This window comes from Glycine max, chromosome 16 (genome assembly GCF_000004515.6).
Source record: "Glycine max cultivar Williams 82 chromosome 16, Glycine_max_v4.0, whole genome shotgun sequence".
In the NCBI taxonomy this organism is placed as follows: Eukaryota; Viridiplantae; Streptophyta; class Magnoliopsida; order Fabales; family Fabaceae; genus Glycine; species Glycine max.
In genome coordinates, this window is record NC_038252.2 from 35,247,395 (window position 1) to 35,268,400 (window position 21,006).

At 31.6% G+C, this 21,006-nt stretch overlaps 2 protein-coding genes and 2 pseudogenes across 2 annotated transcripts; 1 reads left to right on the plus strand and 3 right to left on the minus strand.

The window, feature by feature from the left end:
• Positions 1 to 737: 737 nt before the first annotated feature.
• Positions 738 to 3,484, minus strand: LOC100805146 (receptor-like protein EIX2; annotated as a pseudogene).
• A 3,223-nt stretch (positions 3,485 to 6,707) lies between these two features.
• On the plus strand, positions 6,708 to 9,016 carry LOC100777355 (non-specific lipid transfer protein GPI-anchored 14). Its single transcript, XM_041010589.1, has 3 exons — positions 6,708 to 7,306; positions 8,455 to 8,556; positions 8,679 to 9,016. Exons 1-3 carry the CDS (start codon positions 6,970 to 6,972, stop codon positions 8,813 to 8,815), a joined length of 576 nt encoding a protein of 191 aa, XP_040866523.1. The 5' UTR covers positions 6,708 to 6,969; the 3' UTR covers positions 8,816 to 9,016.
• A 400-nt stretch (positions 9,017 to 9,416) lies between these two features.
• On the minus strand, positions 9,417 to 11,936 carry LOC106796478 (uncharacterized; annotated as a pseudogene).
• A 3,045-nt stretch (positions 11,937 to 14,981) lies between these two features.
• On the minus strand, positions 14,982 to 18,068 carry LOC106796567 (receptor-like protein EIX1). The gene has a single exon (XM_014769081.2). It carries the CDS (start codon positions 17,446 to 17,448, stop codon positions 15,112 to 15,114), a length of 2,337 nt encoding a protein of 778 aa, XP_014624567.1. The 5' UTR covers positions 17,449 to 18,068; the 3' UTR covers positions 14,982 to 15,111.
• Between the last annotated feature and the right edge of the window lie 2,938 nt (positions 18,069 to 21,006).

Below are 21,006 nucleotides of genomic sequence, written 5' to 3' on the forward strand. Positions count from 1 at the left end.
AACCGATGTGAAAATAGATAGGGTGGATGAAGAACTAGACATCGGCCAGTGGAAGAAAATGAACAGATGGAAAACCCTATAGGTGATACAGGTGTGATGGAAACCCTATATCTGATAGCTTGAAACTTTATTTTGTATGAGGGAATTCAATACAACTAGTGACCCTTGTATAAAACGATAGGAACTTTTATGAATAAAAAAGTAATATTTCATGATTTTTAAAATTTAATCAATCATGATTTGTCAAATGAACTTGTTAATGAGTATTATAGAATAAATGCATCAATACTCAGGAAATGGGAATGTGGAATGTATCAGAATAAGGAAAAGCGAGAGAAGGAAGATGTGGAAGAGCTTAGAAACTGCAAAATCCTATGCAAGCTCCAACTTTCTACACTAATTAAATTCATTCAGGCAAATTCTTAGTTACATGTTATGTAAAACAATCTTCTTAAATCCAATCACCGAGTGTGTCATTTCAGGTATTTTAATGCTAATCATTGTTAGTGCACAGATAGTAGAAGACAATAATGCGTCATAAATACAAAACAGAATTTGATACTAAGTCTCAAGCTCGTCTACTTCTCTTAACATTAAGAACATTTAATACCAATGAAAGCAAAACAGACAGAACACCACAGATGAACAGATACATAGTATGGTAAACCTTTTCTCATTTTTAATGGCTAGACTAACACGTTGTAATGTCTCTCACTCCTAACAGTTAACATGTAAACTCATAATTTCCCAAGTAACCTTCTTACCTTCAAAACTATCATCACATAAATCAGATATCTCAAGTGGTCAAGATAATGAAAATAAGCACGCCTCCAAGTTCTGTTGAAGAAAACAACACTGCAAAAACCCCAAAATCCTGCTGCAAATCCAACTCCCATACCAATATAAAACTCTGATGTTCCAAAGAAATTACCATCACCTTGTCCAACAGAAGCACTCTCCCTCAACCATTCCTTGTTTGTGCAATTTTTTGTTACAGGGGGACCACAAAGCTCAGGATTTCCAGTGTAGCTAAGTTCTTCAAAGCTTTGAAGTTGGGTGCTCGTGGGAATTCTGCCTGATAAGTTGTGGCATGATAGATTCAGGAAACTGAGGAAGGACAAATCAGATAAGCTTTGAGGGATTTGACCTGAAATGTTGTTTAGTTAGAGATCAAGGGATTCTAACAATTTCATTTTTCCCATGTCATTTGGTATCCCTCCAGACAGATGATTTCTAGACAAGTTCAAAAACCGCAAAGCAGATAGCTTGGAAATTTCAGATGGAATTGCTCCAGACAGCTTATTACTTGAAAGATCAATCATTCTCACCAATATCAGATTGTCTCTGTACTCTAACTCTTCTCCTTTGGGAACTAAGACAAGAGTTTCCTTGTAGTGGTTATAACTGAAGTCAGAGCCATATGAATAACTTAAAGGGTTGGCAAAGAAGTCATCTTCACCAGCCATTGTCTTCATGTCATCCAAACTATTTGGAATGGATCCTGACAGGCTGTTATTGCCAAGATCCAGCACTATAAGGGAAGAAAGTTGACAAATCTCTTGAGTAATGCTGCCATTGAAATTGTTGGATCTTAGACGAAGAACCATTAGATATTGCATTTCCCACATCCAATCTGGTATTGCGTCAGAAAGTTGGTTATTGCCCATGTCAATGAATTTCATTGTAGAGCAATTTTGCAGTGTTGAGATAGATACCCCATGGAGTTTGGAATAACACCAGACAAATTATTACTACCCAAGTTCAAATGCACCAATGCTTGCCAATGCACCCAACAGTGACCAAGATCACCATATAAGACATTATTTGAAAAATCAAGCACACTTAACTTATTAGTAGCATTTTCCTTTCCACATAAAAAGGGAGAAATTGTTCCGGAAATTGAGTTATTGGCAACATTCAGCACTTCAACATTTGCAGACACACTTGGCAATGTACCCTTGAACAAATTAGAACTCAAATTTATGACGCTGGAATTGAGAAAGATGTTAGATAGGTCTCCACTTAACAGATTGTTTGACAGATCCAGGAATTCAATTTGCAAAGTCCAATTCCAAAACCAACTTGGAACCAAGTCTGCGATACCTGCCTTCGACATTGTCAAAACCTTCACAGAACTTTGCCTTTTTAGCCATTCTGGAAACTTAGGACCTATTCCAAAGGAGCTCAGTAAAACATATTCAAGCTGAAAAGGAGGAACCCATCCAGAGTTGACACTGAGGAACAAGTTTGTCCAAGACAAACGTAGTTCCTTTAGTTTCAAAAGTTTTACAAAATTTGACTCTTTTATAGATCCTTCTAACAAATTAGATGAAAGGTCTAACATCACTAAATTTGAGAGAGTTCCAAGAGTTACAGGCATATCACCAGTCAAAGAATTAGTTCCAAGATTTAATACCTGCAGGTTTCTGAGGAACTCAAAACTCTTAGGAATGGTTCCATTCAGTCGGTTGTGAGCCAGGTTTAAAGTTCTCAAGGATGACAAGTTTGCAAATGGTGAGGGAATTGGACAAGTAAAGGTATTATTACTGAGATTTAGAACTTCAAGATGCTTAAGCTGGCCTAATGAATCTGGAAGTGGCCCACTGAGCTGGTTGTTCTGCAGGTCTAGATTTTTCATGTTCTGAAGGCTAGATATTATTTGTGGAATTTCTCCCTGTAAAAGGTTACTGTGTAAATCAAGTTGGACAAGAGTTGTGCTGAGATTAAATAGCCATGAAGGGATTTGCTGATTGAGATTGTTAATTGAAAGATCAAGGACTTGGAGATGTGTGAAGTTGGTTTTTCCTTTTGGTGGTCCTACGTTATCAATTTGACAGCTCTCCAAGTGTAGTTCTGAAAGAGATGGAAGTGCACTCAGTACTTGAAGCCAGTTACCTTGTTTATGAAGGTCTGAACCACTCAAATCAAGGTACTCGAAGGAAGATAGCCTTGATATCCAATTAAGGTTATCTATCTGAAGAGCATAATTGTATCCAAGATTAAGGTGCTGCAGGTTTTAGAGGTTTCCTAGTTGATGAGGGATTAATCCCATGAACCCACTTAAGCTAAGGTCCAAGTATCTCAGACTCTCCAATGAGCCTAGGAAGCTTGGTATTGGAGTAAGAACAAAATAATTTGAACTCAAGTCCAAACGATTCAAATATTTTAGTTCAAGCAAAGAAGGACTAATCTCTCCGCTCAACTCCCTATAGGGAGAGCCCGCAGGTGTGTCAAGATTGATTTCCATGACTTTACCTGTGTTGTTGCAGTGAACCCCTGGCCATGTACAGCAATCCGATTTGTCAGACCATGATGAAAGCCTGTTTGAAGGGTCTGCTAGTCCATGCTTGAAGCTGAGGAGTGCATTCCTTTCCTTCTCGCTGCAAGTCATATTGAGCCTTGCTGCCTTGCTTGCACTGAAGTGGAGAGTTGTTGAAGTGGACAATATCAAGAGAAGAACATGAGTTGCAAATAGCACTGCCATGAAGAAGAAGGAAGACGAAAGTTGAATCCACAATTTTCTGGTTCACGGTTGGTATTTACTACTAACAATGCCTATGTAGGATATATACCGTAGAAGGGTTAGCATTTAAAATTTTACTCCACTAATGGTGGTGGTTGCAAAATGCACACATATGTAGAGGTATATATGTCAACAACGAGACATTTAGGATTAAAAGTGTCTAACCACACCACCATTATTTTGCACTAGTTTATTTTATTTTGATTTAATTACTCTTTTAGTCCTTATAGTTGTGATAATTTTTTTTAGTCCCTATAATTTAAGACATTCATTTTGGTTCCTATATTTACATTTTTTTTACCTTTTTGTCCTCGCGGGGAAGATTCAAGTCACACATAAACATGAACAAAATTAATAAAAATAGGGAAGCACGCTCAGGTACAACTGAAGTGTAATGGAGGTATGAGACAAAGGCACTACACATTCCATTATTCTTGTGTCTGCCACCGACCTCTGAAAGCTTAGCATTTGCCAATTGCCATGATGTAATCTCCTTCTTTACTGTGTCTCATCAAGTTGGAGTGGTATCACAGCATTGAACTAAGTTGATCGTTCCAATGGGATGATGGTTTTGATTGCTGCAGATAAAGTGTGTGATTGTGAGTTTCTGGTTCCATGAGTAACAGATGTGTGGTAGTTTGTGCCTTCATGGTTGGGATGATGTTGCAGGTGCCGGTTTGTTGTTGAGAGAAAAGATGATCAGCCATGTCTCGTGTGTGCATAGGAGAGTGTCTTTGCCCTCTCCATAACATTAGTTTCAACAATTGACTTTAGTCGAAACTTGATGGTGAGAATCAAAGAGTCAAAAAAAAAATTCAACCGGGACTAAAATAGAATAATTTAAACTATAAGAATTAAAAAGAAATATTGTCGTAACTTTAAGGGTCAAAAGGATAATTAAACCTTTTATTTTTTTTGTAAAAACAGGTTTGGAATTTACAACTTTGAATTCTATCTAATTAAGCTCTTAGTCTTCCGTTTTTGCAACTCTATTTGGGTAGAAAGAGAAGAAATCTGGGTCTAACTCAACCCTAAAAGCTAGCTCATAGGATTAGGGTTGCCCTCACCTTATAAACTCTATCTTGAGACTATCTCTAACTAATGTGAGACTTAGATTTTTTTTTTTTTAATTCACCCCTCACGTCTAGCACTCTTTGGACATGGTGCGTAATATGGGCCTAACGGAAAGAAACCAAATTTGATACTATAACTGTTTGGTGTTTTGAAAATTTCACTCACATATTTCCAAATGTTACAGAAGACTTTGATTCAGTGGTTATTACGAATTCCTTCCTAGCCTTTTTTACCAAGTCAGGGAATTTGCATTGTTGTGCATGATGGCTGCCACAAGGACCCTTGTACCAACCCATTAGTGCAAGTGGTTTTTTTCTTAGGAGAATTGAGAAACAAATGATGTGTTTTATAAAAGGAATTCTTTTGCTTTGAATTTTGAACTTATAATGTTTTTTGTTTCCCTCACAGAACAAGTGATGAAACTCTTGACGCCATACGTACGCCTACTTTGATGCTCTTTTTTTCACACCACTTTTATCTTAATGGTATCTCAAGTTAATTAGAATGTACGTATAATAAAATAATGAGAATGGCAACTACTAGTAGTACTTAATTAGAAAAAAAACTATCAAAACTAAAACGAAAATAACTTTGATGATGTTAATACATGAGTTTAATTTAGATAGACAGTGTAAAAATTTAAATTGTTAATTAATTAGATATCACCTAATGATTTGTAAAACAATTACTAAAAAAAAGTTATAGGAGAATATATATAGTTAATTGCAATTCTAAGTGTATTTAAATTAAATTCTTAATTAACATATCCTTATTGTGATTTTTTGTATATTTTTTATTTATTGAGACAGTGGAATGAGACCGCACTATAATTTTCATCACGGGTGTGGTTGTCAAATATAATAGGGATGGTTAGTGAGGAATTTTGGAATGTTAGTTGGTTTTCGACTATAGCCTCTTGTTCAGTGTTAACATTTTCATTAGAGTTAAGTTGCTTTTAGGGAAGAACAAATGCCTTGAAATTCCCTCTTCTCCAGAAGCAGTTTTATTGTGTCTTTATCGAAGCCATCTTCTCCAGAGACTTAACTTTTAACTTTGAAGATAGGAAGTCAAACATTGTTTCACTTTATTTGGTTTTTTTGCTTGGACAAATATGAAAAATACACTCAGGATCAGGTCCTGTTCACAAGAAGGAAGTCTACTATCCCACACATGTACTGCTTAATTATTTAAGGGGCTTAAATATATTTTTTATTTTTAATAAATATCTGATTATATATATATATATATATATATATATATATATATATATATATATATATATATATATATATATATTTGATAAATTTTTAATAAAATGATAATTTTATTTTTTATATTAAACACTTATTTTTAGTCCTTAATAAATTATTTTTTTTTGCTTCATTATAAATATTTTTCATTTATTATTAATACATATTAAAATAAAATTTACTAGAAAGTAAACAATTTTTTTTAATTTATCATAGACTAAAATAAAAAATCAAAGATAAAAAATAAAAATATTAATTTATTAGAAATTCAATATAAAAAAAATTATTTAAAAAAATTAACTATTTATTAAGGATAAAAACATATTTAATTTCATTTAGTGTTTGATAGTGTTTTGGTCTATTAGTGTTATGTTTTTTTTATATATTTTGTATAGTTATTTCTTTTCAAATTTGATGACAACATTGTCATTGGGTCTTTCTACCCTTCACATCAGCAAATTGGACACTAAAGAGACTCGGTCAGAAACAAATAACTACTAGGGGTATAATAACATGAGAGAATTTAACACTTTTGGAATAGGAAAATGTACTTTTTTTTAAGAAAATAAAATTATGTTTTTAATCCATGATTTATATTCGACTTTTTATTTGATCTTTTGACAATTTTTTTCTTCAACGAAAATCTCTAATATTTGAAATCTTTTGCTTTAAATCTCTATCATTAGTTAAATAATAATGTATCGGTTAAATATTCGGTAACATTTGGTTTCTAATAAGTCAAAAACCGTCAATATTTATTTGAAACTTGTCTTCCAGTCTCCGTCAGGGATGATCCTGACCTTGGCTTAAAGATTAACATGACAATTGCTGTTGGTCTCCCTTCTCTTTGCAAAACAAACTGGTCTTCTTCAGTGAGTTCACAATGAAACCACAGAATTTGTTTTCATCCACTAGTTTCCTTCCCAATTCCCATGTTTTCTAAAACATAACACACTACAAAACCTTCTAATAATTTTTTTTTAAAAAAAAACCAACATTTTACATGTAGCACCACAACTTAACAATTTCTAGCTACAACCCTGCTCTGTATACTCATTCTAAACTTGTTCCATAGACTATAATATAATCTATCTCCACTCATTCATTCATCAAGATTGAAAAATGGATTCAAATGCTTGTCTACCACACTTGCTAGTGTTAGCAATAACATTGGTATTGGTTAGTCATGCAATGGAAGATTCAGCTCAAGACAAACAGAGATGTGCTGAATCCCTGACAGGTGTTGCAACGTGTCTGCCATATTTGGGTGCTGACGCGAAAGCACCCACAGCAGATTGTTGCGGTGGTCTCACACAAGCCATGAAGACCAACAAGAAGTGTGTCTGCCTTATTCTCAAAGACAGGGATGTTCCTGACCTTGGCTTAAAGATTAACATGACAATTGCTGTTGGTCTCCCTTCTCTTTGCAAAACACCTGATAATCTCTCACAGTGCTCTGGTATGTTCAATTTCAAATTAAGTCTTCCTTTTTTCTTGAAGAACACTACACTACAGTGTTATGTTTCCATTTCCTATGCAATGAGTCTTGTTAGTGGCCATATAACAACTAATGTTTTTATCTTTCATTGTCTGATGATAACATGTTTTTAATAGGAAAAAAAAGAGTCTTTATTTCTATTTTCAAAACTATTTTTAGTTTTCAAGATACAACTAAACAAGGTTCTTGATAGCAACAACAACATTACGGAAGAACCAGAGGTAGCAGCTAATAGCAGACCAGCAAGGAACCACAACAGACCCACTCACCTCAGAGATTACGTTTAGCCGCGACAGCATTAGTGCACTGCAGTTAGTTAGGGGACAGAGATAGTGCTTTTCCCAAATTCTGTTATCCTCAAATTCTGTTATAACAGAGTTTGTTATTATCTGCTAGAAAACAATAAGCAGTGTAAGCCTGTAAATATCAAGAGAAAAGGAATGAAAAAGCACAGAACAGAATTTGAATTTGCTTATCTTCTCTTTATTTCCTTCGTTTTGCTCTTAGCAGATAGCCTCTGCTATCAGTTCTTCAGACTGTTTGGCGGAGAATGATGTGAGACACAGAATGTGAAATTGAGAGGGAACTTGAATAAGATTAAAACAGAAGAAGCTGAGAAAACAATTTCCCGTTGTTTTTGTTTTTTGGATTTTAGAACACTTATTTTGGATAGGATTCTCCAAACTTATATATTTTGGATAAGAAATTGATTACTAAGTAGTCTAAAATTATTTTATAAAACAGTTTCTTAACTGAGAATACTCAGGCCCTAAATCTTCCAATTTTAGTATATTTCTAAAAAAATCAGAATATTTGTGGTCTAAGTTTTATCATTATCAAGCCTTTCATTTTCCTTAAAGAACAAAAGAGTGTTACATTCCATTTACTATGTAATGAATGGTCAACAAGTCATGTACTTCAAACTTTTCTACTTTTCTCATTCATAACTAGACAATAACACATTTTAAAGGGGAAAAAAAGGGCATCTAAATTTGCCAATTTTACTTTGTTTGTGTATCTGTTATCTCTGAGTTTTCAACTGCGAAAGTTAAAAATATTTGAGGTTTGATTTTTTCTCAAGAAATTCTTGTTTGAAACGATTTGAACAGCACTTCTTCACTTGGATCCTAAATCACCTGAAGCTCAAGCTTTTAATCAAATTGGTCAGAAATCCAATGGTGGTTCTATCAGTCCTTCGCCCACTACTTCTGGTAGTGATCCTTTCAACAAAATATTTCATTTTTAGAATTTATTTTTGACATTGACATTTGAGTTTCAATGGTGTAGTACTAAATTTTGCATTTATTTTTAATGTGTTCTTTTGTGCATTCAGCTGAAGGAAGTTCCCAGAATGGTAGAAACCAAGGGATAGATGAAACGGCCACAGCTAAGAATAGTGCGTCTTATATCGGGAAGAGATTGTTAGAAAGTTTGGTTGCAGTTGCAGGGCTTCTAATTTGGCTTTCATGAGCTTAACTCAAATACTACCTATATATTACTATTCTCATATCACATTGAAACGTAAACCATTGATTAGTTGATAGTGTAAAAATATTTACACTCGAGTGTATTAAATCTCTGACAGACTCACAATAGATATTATTGCAAAACCTTATTGGAGATTTATTTTTGTGAGCATTTTGCCTTTAATCTCATACAACTAAATGCTTGTTACACAAATCTTATTGTTCAGTCCTAAAATTCTTTTATCTCTAATAAGAAATAACGACTTGTTGCAATAGAAATTAAAATCTTATTATTTTTTTTAAGTACACTTGAGGATGATTTTGGTATCCCACTTTTCAATTGCTCGGTTCGTTTCCATATTTTCAAATTTTACAAATTTGATTCATTAGTTAACTTAATTGATATCAAATTTTACATTTTGGTATCCATATTTACAAAATTAACAAACTAATTTTTTTTTCCTCGTAAAGTCTAAAACTGATAATTCGTCAAGCATGATATGGTTTCTTTAGCCAAGTACAAGATAATCTAGATTCTACTTGTATCCTCCCAAGATAGTCTAAGAATGAATGAGTTAAGTTGAATATGGAAAAACAAATATTCATTAAGATGTTATGGTTTGATTATCCCAACAACTTTTCTCAAATGATTCAACTTGTTGAATTGAGCTTTCCTTTCTCTGTAATGTTGCATACAAAGTTGGAGGATCAAAAGGGGCAGGCATGGTGCAAGGGTCGGTATTTGCAGGAACCTTGACCAATGATTCCATCATAAATTTCTTTACTGATCCTTCTGCTCCACAAACCATTGACTCCACACATAGTTCTGTAGCATTAGCACTTATGGAGGGTTTGTATCTGAAGAGTTTAGCATATGAATTCAGGAGATGAAACATGTAGCCGTACACGTAGAGTGGTAGAGTCACATGACAGAATGTATTTTTGACTGACTGACCAAGCAGAACCTTCAATGTACACCTTATATCTGCACGATCATGATTGAATTGAAACATTTATTTATTGATAAACTGAACTTATATATCCAATAACAAAAATATATTATTACATATAATTATAACTGAAGCATGAATGGACAGTTTTAATGTTATACCTATAAGTGCATTGACTTGGCAAGTCTGATTTGTTGAACCCCTCTTGTGATTCTCGAAACCAATCCTGAAACAAAATTTTCATTTTTCAAGAAGGAAGCTATATATGTGGCTTTATTGTGAGTCAATTAACAGACAAAATATATTGTTTAGAAGGAAAAAATCAGTAATGTTCAATAACAGGTTATTTCCTTTGATTTTGAATGTACTTTTCAGTTGTGTATTAATAAAAGATTAAAAGTTAAAAAGGTGTATAATGTTATATACAATATTGGTACTGGCCATTGTGTTGCTTGAATTTGCCTGTTATTTCTAGTTGCTGCACACCATGTGCTTAAGCCAATTTTATATAATGAAACTTTTGCTTATAAGAAATATTACGTACAAAATTAATTTTTTCATATCCAAAGAATAAAACTACTTTCAGTAAGTGTAATCAAACAAAGCTAATAAGAAGTGTGATACCTGGGCAAATAAACGAGCATTCCAATCTTGATTTTCAGAAACATTGCATTTAATGAGGTCTTGTCTGGTTTCAGCAACAGCTGGATTACCTTTCCAGTAAGCATAAGGCTCTCTGTTCAGCCATGGTATCCTCGTAGTGCCTTCTTTCAACCCTCCCAACAAAATATGCCATGGCTTTATATTAATCTCTGCCCTGTGCACCACACATACAATACTTTTTACTTATTTAAAAATTAAGGTCGCCTTAGGGGTGATTGTCAATTTTCAATTTTCCATTTTAAAATATAATTTCGAAATACAAACATGTTCAACAAAAATTGCACTAAGTTGATTTTTTACATCTTTCTGAAATGGTTTTTATCACATACAACAAACAATAAAATTTTGTTTAATTTATTGATTATTGTTTATGTTTTAACCTTTACTGTTATTTTTTATAATATTTTTTAATTATTTTTATTATGTTTAATTCTTTTTTATTTATTTTTGTGTCAATATTTTTTTAATATTACATGATTTTATATTGGAGTGTGATAAGATTAAATATTTAAATTATTTTATCTATTAAATAATTTTTTAAAATCTAAAAATTAAAATAAACTGAAACTAAAAACTCCAAACATAAACTGAGTTTAATTTTTAATGATTTTGAAACCGAACACAAAGAACTACTTCTAGAATTGTGTCCCAAACAATGTAATAAAAATATAATTCTATTGTATATTTGTATAACAAAATCATATTTATGTAAAAAGAATACTTCTAGAATTTTCTAATTTTCTACCCACATGGGTAATGTGAATAGCAATATAAAATCCAATATACTTAGCCTGCTACGATACGATAAACAAATTTTGAAAATTTTCACTCATAAATGGACTCCTTTAGAAGTCCACACATAGGTCCTTCTAGACTTGAATGACAAATTGAAAAGGTACCAAAAAATAAAGATTTTGATATAATAATCACATGCTAAAAGGTTAATTTGTGTATTGTGAATTATTGATTTTGTTTATTATATATTCTTTTTCTTTTTTTTTCAAAATTTTAATTTTTGACAGTTTTACACTGATGACAAAATATTTGTAATACCTTAACAACGTTTTATCACATGATTTTTACGTCATAACCCAAGTGAGAAATCATATGATTATCACATCATCATTATTTAACAGTGATTTTTTATTTATGAAAGTGACTGAGCAATGACAAACAGAGTTATAGATTAAGACCGCCCAAAAGATAATTGAGAGACTAATAATCACTTTCGTAGAAGGATGAAGAACTAAAAGTTGATAAAATTCAAATTCTTAATCATTCATTTAAAAAGTTAGAATCTATCACACTATTCAGACCAATCAGTACTAAAGAACAATTTATAAATATTAACCAAAAATAATGAAAGCTGGCTACACTGGTTTTCAATGGGAAGAGTCTGAGAAACTACTTAGTATTGAGGGAATGGAGCAATGGCAGATTCATCTGAGAGCTCTACATCATCAAAAGGTTGTGGAGCAATGCCACCATACCTGAGCTTTTGATCTCACCCATTTGTCGACGAGCATTTGCACCTTCTGCTACTGCACACAATTTGGGAAGAAACACACCTGTGCATACATGAAAGACAAAACTTATAATTTATTAGACAATTTATAATCGTATATCATTTTGTGTGTTCAGTTCTGAAAATGTTTTTTAGATGCGTATTCATAAAAGATAAAAATAAATAGAAAACAAAAGTAACTACATACAATATTAGATCAATTTGTTTTTGTTACAATATTAGATCAATTTAATTAAGATAGAACCGTATGTCAAATATATAATTCATGCATTCAATGATAAAAATTAGAATTATTTTTAGTTAATTAGCAATGTAAAAATTGATGCTGTGTTATAGTTTTTTATTTCTAAATCACAAGGTATTTTTTTATTAAAGATAATCTACTTGTTCAATAGAAATAGAATTATTATAGATGATACGTTTTTATATATAAATATTTAATGTAATTATATATTTAAGATTAAAATTTAAAACTTCCAATTAAACTAAAATAAGATTACATTAATTGATCAATACACTTAGTGTTTTATGGTGTGATAGTTAGACAAGATCATATCGATGCAAGTGAACAGTGTGAGCTAGGTTTGTATGATGGCTATGATAATGAGGAATTAAGTTTGGTCACTATAGCTACTACTACTAGTCAATGGAGAACCTGTTGCTCCAAACTACCTGCGATACTTTATGTTTGAAAGAAAACAAAAAGATTGCTCCTATACTGGGTCCTCATACAGAAACTATCTCCAGAGAATTAGGGAGAATAAAGGAAGAACAAGGTAAGAAAAGGGCAATTTTTATTCATGTCATAGCTTGTTATTTACATAGATATATATAACAATCTTCCTAACAGAATTGTATCAATTTGCTCAAGGAATATTACACGTATCAAAGTTTGTTATGCTTGTCGGAGAGGATAAGACAAACATGACCCAAGCTAGACCTCTACTGCTAAATTGCCCACTGCTGCTATATTGTCCAATTTGCCCCTTTTTGCTTCATACGTAATCACGAAGGTAAGATGGCTTTGTGACCTTTCTCTTAGTCTTTTCTTCTTTTTGCACCTCTGGTTTGTTAATTACTGCTACTCCCTTCAATGTTTCTGTCTTTCTGATGCTTGCTTCTGGTTCCTTATCCCTGTTATCTGCTGCTGATATCCTATCACTATCTCATGCTGAAAATTACGTATGATGTTTTTATATCATAACACAGCATTATTTTTCTTATAAGAATACGAATCTTACTAACAACTACTCTTATAGCATTAATTAAGAAATTCAAATGAAAAATATAGTGAACAATAAAATTTTTAAAAAAATCATAAATAACATAATTTTATACACTTCAATGAAAATTATTTTCTTTTTACTTTTTTAATCAATGTCCTCACCAGTTAACATTTGGCTAATAATAATGGACAGTGAAGCTACGTTTCTTATACTCGACAAAATTTAATTATTTCTACTGATCCTTTTGGTCAAGCTACTATTGTATAATATAAATATAAATATATATATATATATATATATATATTAATTTTTCCTTTTGGAAAAAATTAACAAATATCTTTTACATTATGCTGGATATTTTTAATTTAATTAAAAATTTAAAATACAACATAAATGTTATTTACAACAAAAGGAAAGATAAATTTAAAGTATAATAAATGATATGATGGTTAGAAATAGATAAATAAATTGAAGTTGTCTGAATTATATGAATTGTTGTATGAGTAGTGTCATATTTCTATCATATATAATTTTATCAACTTACATTCTAAAAAAAAATTATTTACTATGCTCTAAAATTAAGTTGGAAAAAAAAAATCTAATCAGTTGGTACTTTATTCATTTTTCATGATCAAGTGAAAAAAAATTAATAATATTGGATGCCCCCATAGTCTCCACCATTGAGCTACAGGGGCAAGGACATTTTGAATCAAAATTGATTTTTCTATTGGTTCTTCCTTTCCTCCCTTATACTCTCCCCTTTTCATAAAAAAGGTTAGACTCAATAATTTTCATCTTTATGTTTACAATAATATTTTGTTTTATGTTTTTAATACTAACCTAGAGTCTACATATCAAAGTTGCTGAAAATTATGTTCATTCTCATTCTTGGCGCTGTTAGTCTAGTGTGAAAACGGACAAATTCAGTTTCCTGTTATATATGGCACTGTTTATAAAAAGGAAATAAAAAAAAGTAGAATTTGATTATGGCTAATTTCACCCATTATATTTATTACAAGAAAACCTTTAGATAAAAATTATTTTTTTGTACTTTTAGCTTGGTCGTAAACATTAACATTACATCACGCTAAATTTTATGAGGAAGGATGCTATAAATATTAACAATACATCTCACACACACAAAGACATCTAAAATTATATCACTATGTTTTATGATGTGTTATGATTTGCTTTAAAATATGGTACAAGGTTTATCAGAGACCGGCTTATAAGTAAAAATTAAATTTGTCATAAAGGGAGTAAAATGGAAAATAATTAATTTCTAAATTAGAATTAAATTAGAATAAGCTGTGCAGATCTTATAATTTTTGTTCACTAATTCGCCCACCACATAATGTTTTAATTTTTCCAACTTTGTATAATCTAAAAAGTATAAAAATGAAGATTACGACTTTCAGCCTCCAGTTCCTTTTAATGGAAGAAGTGAGTAAATGTTGATGCGATATCGGTAGCCCCCATAGGGTAATTTAGAATATTACTCCAACAATTTTGTTGGTTCTCAAGCATCATTGGTTATCTATGGATATCTCATCAAAGTTCTTGGCCTGGCCGGCTTGGAGAGTCAAGTCTTGTATGCAGCCACGAGTCACGACTTTAATTAACACGAAAGAACTAATTATTCACTTCAATGGTTAGTGACTAAAATTAAATATAAGTTTTTTTCCTATTCAACCACGTTTTCTTGAAACACTAGTCCCCCATTTTTGGAAACAAGAATATGATACACAGAATTGAACAACTAGTTGATCTTAACTACAAATATGCTCAATATGCAAATATGTACATCCCAAAACAGAATTTAAATAAGACTCTCAAATTTAAAAAAAAAAAAAAAAAAAGAAAGAAGATAGCAATAACTACAATGCAAATTGAACAACCTGGCAATACAATGATACAACATTGGTTGTAAGCAACACTAAACAGTGATACTATACGAGTAAAAAGATTGAAGTTTGAACCACACATGATCAAGGAAATGAAAATAGGCATGCCGCCATGATCTACAAATCAGCAAAGGAGCAATCACTATCCAAAGTCCCACAACAAATCCAATTGTCGCACTAACAAAAAACCAATTCACTCCATGCCCATGACTTCCTTCATAACTATGAGTTTTCCCATTGGAGCTGCAGTTTATGGGCAGTGGTGGACCACATAGATTGTTGCCAATAAATCTGGAGGCATCAAAGGTTTGCAATTGAGTTCCTGTTGGAATTTTTCCCTTCAAATGATTATAAGACACGTCTAGCAAGCTCAAAAAGCTCAAATTAGAAATGGTTGGAGGGATTTCACCAGAAATTTGATTCCTTGAAAGATCAATGGTTTGTAACGATCCCATATTACCAATACCTTCTGGAATAGGACCAATCAATTGGTTGTGGGACAAGTTCAAAAAGTTCAATCCATTTAGATCTGTGATTTCTCTAGGAATATCTCCTAATAATTTGTTACTTGACAGATCAATACTTGTTACCAAACCCAGAATGTTTCGATACTCATCTCCTCTTACTTTTAGCCATAGTAGCACACTAACTATACCTGATACCGAAGAGTAATATGTATCATTTGGTGCATGAGAATAGATACGGGGATATGTACTCCGGTTCACTAGTGTCATGGCACTCAAGTTACGGAAACAGCTGGGTATATTGCCAGAAAAATTATTTTTTGCAAGGTCTAAAACCTGAAGAAGACTCATCTGACATATTTCATTTGGAATGTGACCGGAAAAACTGTTTGATCGAAGGCGGAGGATTTTCATATTTGAGAGCTTTTCTCCAACCCATGTTGGAATACATCCTGAAAGATTATTTTCTCCAAGATCCAAGGATATCAATTGGCTAGTCTTCTTCAAACTGGTAGGAAATATTCCCGAGAGCAAGTTGTTACGAATTTCTAATGACTGCAGCTCAGCCAAGGAACCCATGGATGGGGGGAAGTTCCCAACAAAATGGTTGCTTTGTAAATTCACTTCCACTAGAAATGGCCAATTAATCCAACAATCAGGTATTTCTCCTGACAGATTATTGGATGCAAGATTGAGAAATTCTAATTGCATTGGCTTGTCCTGATTGTTACATAAAAAATCTTGCATGGATTCAGAGAATGAATTGGTTGAAAGGTCTAAGTCATACACATCATTTGAAAGATAGGGTAATTTACCACATAAGTGATTTGTGCTTAGATCAACAGTTTGGATAGATATTGGATTTTTTATTGTAGTCACAAGCTCACCACGGATATGATTATGAGAGAGGTTTAAATACAAAACCTGAGAATGTGCTTCCCAGAACCAAGTGGGAATAGAATCGAAAATCCCCGTGTTAGATAGTCCAACATATTTAAGTTTGTTTTGTGACTGAATCCACAATGGAAAGCTGGGACCTAACTGCCATGATGTCACTTCCAAATAGGTAAGTTGAAAATTAGGAATCCAATTGGGACCCACTTTTAAAGTGAAATTGTTTCCCGATGCACCAAAATCCGTCAAGCTTGTAAGATTTGCAAGATCATCTTCCTTGACAACTCCTTGAAAATTATTGCCATCAATCCAAAGAGATGACAATTTAGAGAGTGATCCAAGACTTTCAAATGGATTTCCACTGAATTTATTAATAGAGAGATCGAGAAATGTTAAATCTATCTCCCTTGAGTTGCGGAGATTTCCCAAAAAAGTCGGAATTGTTCCTTCAAGTTGATTATATGACAAATAAAGTGCAACAAGAGAAGTCAAATTTCCCAAAGAAGTTGGAATGGTTCCTTCAAGTTGATTAGCTGATAAATCAAGTTCAACAAGAGAAGTCAAATTTCCCAGGGCATCAGAAATAGTCCCATGCAAGTTGCTGGATCTTAGGTCCAAAGACTTGAGACGATGAAGACCGTATAAGCAATCAGGTATAGAAGATGAGAATGAATTTCCAGACAAGTCAAGATTTTGAATAAGTGTGAGGTTTCGAATACCACAAGGAATCGGACCTTGGATTTCATTACCATGTAATTGAAGAGAAACAAGTTTCTTCAATTTGAATATCCACTTGGGGACAAAAGAGATGGCAGGGGAATAACTAGTATTGTAAAGAATGAGAGTTTGCAGAGATGAGAAGTTGAGCAAGGATGGTTCATTATAGTGAGGGAGTGTGCATCGAAACAAATATAGGTGGGTCAAAGAAGGAAGAGATTGGAGAGTGTGTAGCCAATGAAATGCTTTGGATAGGTTTGCATTACTCAAATAAAGATATTCAAGCTTCCACATACTTGATACCCATTCTACATTTTCAGCTAACAGAGGTTCGACAACAGAATGACCTCCAAGGCCAAGATACACCAAATTGGAGAGATTCCCAATCTGAGATGGAATTGTTTCATTGGCGGCATACGCCAGGTCAAGATACACCAAATTTGAGAGATTCCAAATCTGAGATGGAATCTACCCATAGAATCCAGTATCAGAGAGGTCGAGGTGAGTCAAGGAAGTCATTGTCCCAAGGAAAGAAGGAATTGACATACCTGCTCCAAGTAAATAATTGCCGCTCAAGTCCAAGTAATTCAAATGCTTTAAATCAGCCAAACAAGGACTTATCTCTCCACCAAAGCTCCATCTCCAATAAGCTTCCTCATCGGATGCAATGTAGCCATCATCGAAAGCAGAAGGTGAACTGTGGAGGTGAAGCTGAAGAAGATGGGAAGTAAGGTTGTGGCAGAGGACTCCATACCAGTGGCAACAGTTGGTATGATTATGATTCCAAGACCAAAGCCTATTTGAAGGATCTATGAGATTATTCTTAAACTTCAAAAGTGTCTCACGCTCACTTGGGATGCACACACTCTCTCTGCATGGTAAGCTCAACAACCAAAGCTGGACAAAGACAAGAATATAAATGGAGGAATTCATGATCACGCAAGAATATATAGAAAACAAGTCTACTTCTTGCTTCTGCATATAAATCCTAAAACTTCTATTATTTATACTGCTGCCCTGCCTGTTTTTTTCTTCACTTTCATTGTTTTTTTTACCTTTTTTTATTATTGTGCCTAATACTAAATTATCGACTTAATTATCCAATTCTCCCGAATTAATTCTTAGAATACGAAAAATTATGCATTTACTGTAATTATCTCCTTTTTTAAAATTCCAATGTACACTAAATTCATAAAAAAAATCAAAATTAATAACAAAAAAATATGATTTATTCTTGTGGTCAATACTAAAATAAGAAACATTCTTTTTTGGAACAGTTTTTTTAACAATTGGAAAAGTTATTGTGTCATGTATTTTTAATTGTATTCGAACTTGAATATTATTTTATTTATCATATAAAAATTAATTAGTTATATAAAAAGAAGGAAAAAGAATATTAACTTTTTTTCTAAAAAAAAAAAATCAGTAACATATTTTATATTTTTTACAAGTTATCAACTTAAATAAGAGGAGAAACATAATTTTAATTTCCATTTAACTTTTTAAATAACTGCAAGTGTCAAATTTAAACAATCATGAGAATACTCGCGTTCAATATAATATTCTCAAAAAAAAATAAAAATTCACACAATAACTTAAACAATCTACAAAGAAATATAATTTATTCTTGTGCCAAATACTAAAACAAGAAACATTTTTTATTTTGGTTTACCATATAGAATTGCTTAAATCAATGAAATTTTTATTTTAAGAAAATATTAATGATTTTTTTAAAACTTTAAATAATTTACATCAAAGGTAATTAAATTTGGCTTAATTAGTCTTCAAATTTTAACTATTATTCAAATCAACCCTTTCATTAAACCTGATAAGTAAACAACAAAAAGTCTTGCCTTATAAAATTCAAATATTCTATTACATGCGGTTTGAATCCTTAATTAATTTTAAACTATCAAATTTTAATTATTCGAAATAAAAGAAATGAAAACAAAATTGTCTCCTAGACAAACCACCGGCCACTCCACCAAATCCATATCAAGGTCCCCACTTTTCCAACTTGAACCATAGACTACTCCATCAAGTCCATGTCAAGGTCCTCCATTTTTTCATCTTGAACCTTAGGACACTCCCCAAAGTCCAGCCATATTAAGGTCTCTGACTTCTTCAATTTCTACAACACATATATGGAAAACAACTTAATTGTATAAGTGCTTCTTGTTTTTGCATATAAATCATAAAACTTCTATTATTTATGCTGCTGCAAGTGTCTTTCTTTTCTTTTTTCTTTTTTTTTTATGACGTTTCCTTTTTTTAATTATTGACTTTATTATCCAATTCCCCCGAGTTAATTCTTAGAATAGGAAATAATTTTGAATTTACTTTATCTATCTCCCTTTTTTTATTATTGTGCCAAATACTAAATTATTCTTCCATTCTTTTTTTACGCTGGCCTCTTTAAATTATCAATTTAATTATCCAATTCTCCCGAATTAATTTTGATCAATTTTTCAATTCACAAAATAATATTCTTCTTATATGTGAAAAAGACTAATTAATCTTCATTGTCATTAATGATTGTTGTGTTGTCTATTTCTAATTGTTTTTTAATCATAATATTATTTTCTTTTTATTAAAAATTAATTAGTGAGATACAAAGAAGTTTAACGTGATCTATCATAATTATTGAGATCATAGTTTTTCCTTTTATAAGTCTTGGTCCAAATTTCTCCATGTATTGTAGATCATATTTAACTTAAAAAGTAAATTAGAAGATCTACAAAGAAGTGTGACATGTTTTTTAAATTATAAAGCAAATTTCTCCATGTTTTTTAAAGAAGAGTTAGCTATTTATTGTTAGACCACAAGTTTTCATATATTAAAGTTTTTGTCTAAATTTCATTTATGGTGATAGTTTAAGAATAGTGATAGAAGACAAAAATAAATATTCAATTTATTGAAATATCTAACTCAATTAATTGATGAATACATCAATTATAGGAAAAGGGTGTACTTTAAAGACTATTTCTATTAAAAAATCTATAAAAAAATTATTTCCTTCCAATCTAATTATTTAATTTTAATCAATTTTTCAGTTCACAAAATAATATTCTCTTATATAGGAAAAAAAGACTAGATTTAATTATCATCAATTGGAAAAGTTATTGTGTCATGTATTTATAGTTGTATTCTAACTTGAATATTATTTTATTTATCATATAAAAATTAATTAGTTATATAAAAGAAGTAAAAAGAATATTAACTTTTTTTCTCAAAAAAAAAATCAGTATCATATTTTATATTTTTTACAAGTTATCAACTTAAATAAGAGGAGAAACAAAATTTTAATTTCCATTTTACTTTTTAAATAATTGCAAGTGACAAATTTAAATAATCATGAGAATACTCACGTTCAATATAATATTTTCAAAAAAAAAAAAATCCATACGATAACTTAAACAATCTATAAAGAAATATAATTTATTCTTGTGCCAAATACTAAAACAAGAAACATTTTTTATTTTAGTTTACCGTATAGAATTGCTTAAATGAATGAAATTTTTATTTTAAAAAAATATTAATGATTTTTTTAAAACTTTAAATAGTTTACATCAAAGATAATTAAATTTGGCTTAATTAGTCTTCAAATTTTAACTATTATTCAAATCAATCCTTTCGTTAAACCTGTACGTGTTAAGTAAACAACAAAAAATCTTGTCTTATAAAATTCAAACATTTTATTACATGCGGTTTGAACCCATAATTAATTTTAAACTATCAAATTTTAATTATTCAAAATAAAAGAAATGAAAACAAAATTGTCTCCTAGAGAAACCGCTGGCCACTCCACCAAATTCATATCAAGGTCCCCACTTTTCCAACTTGAACCATAGA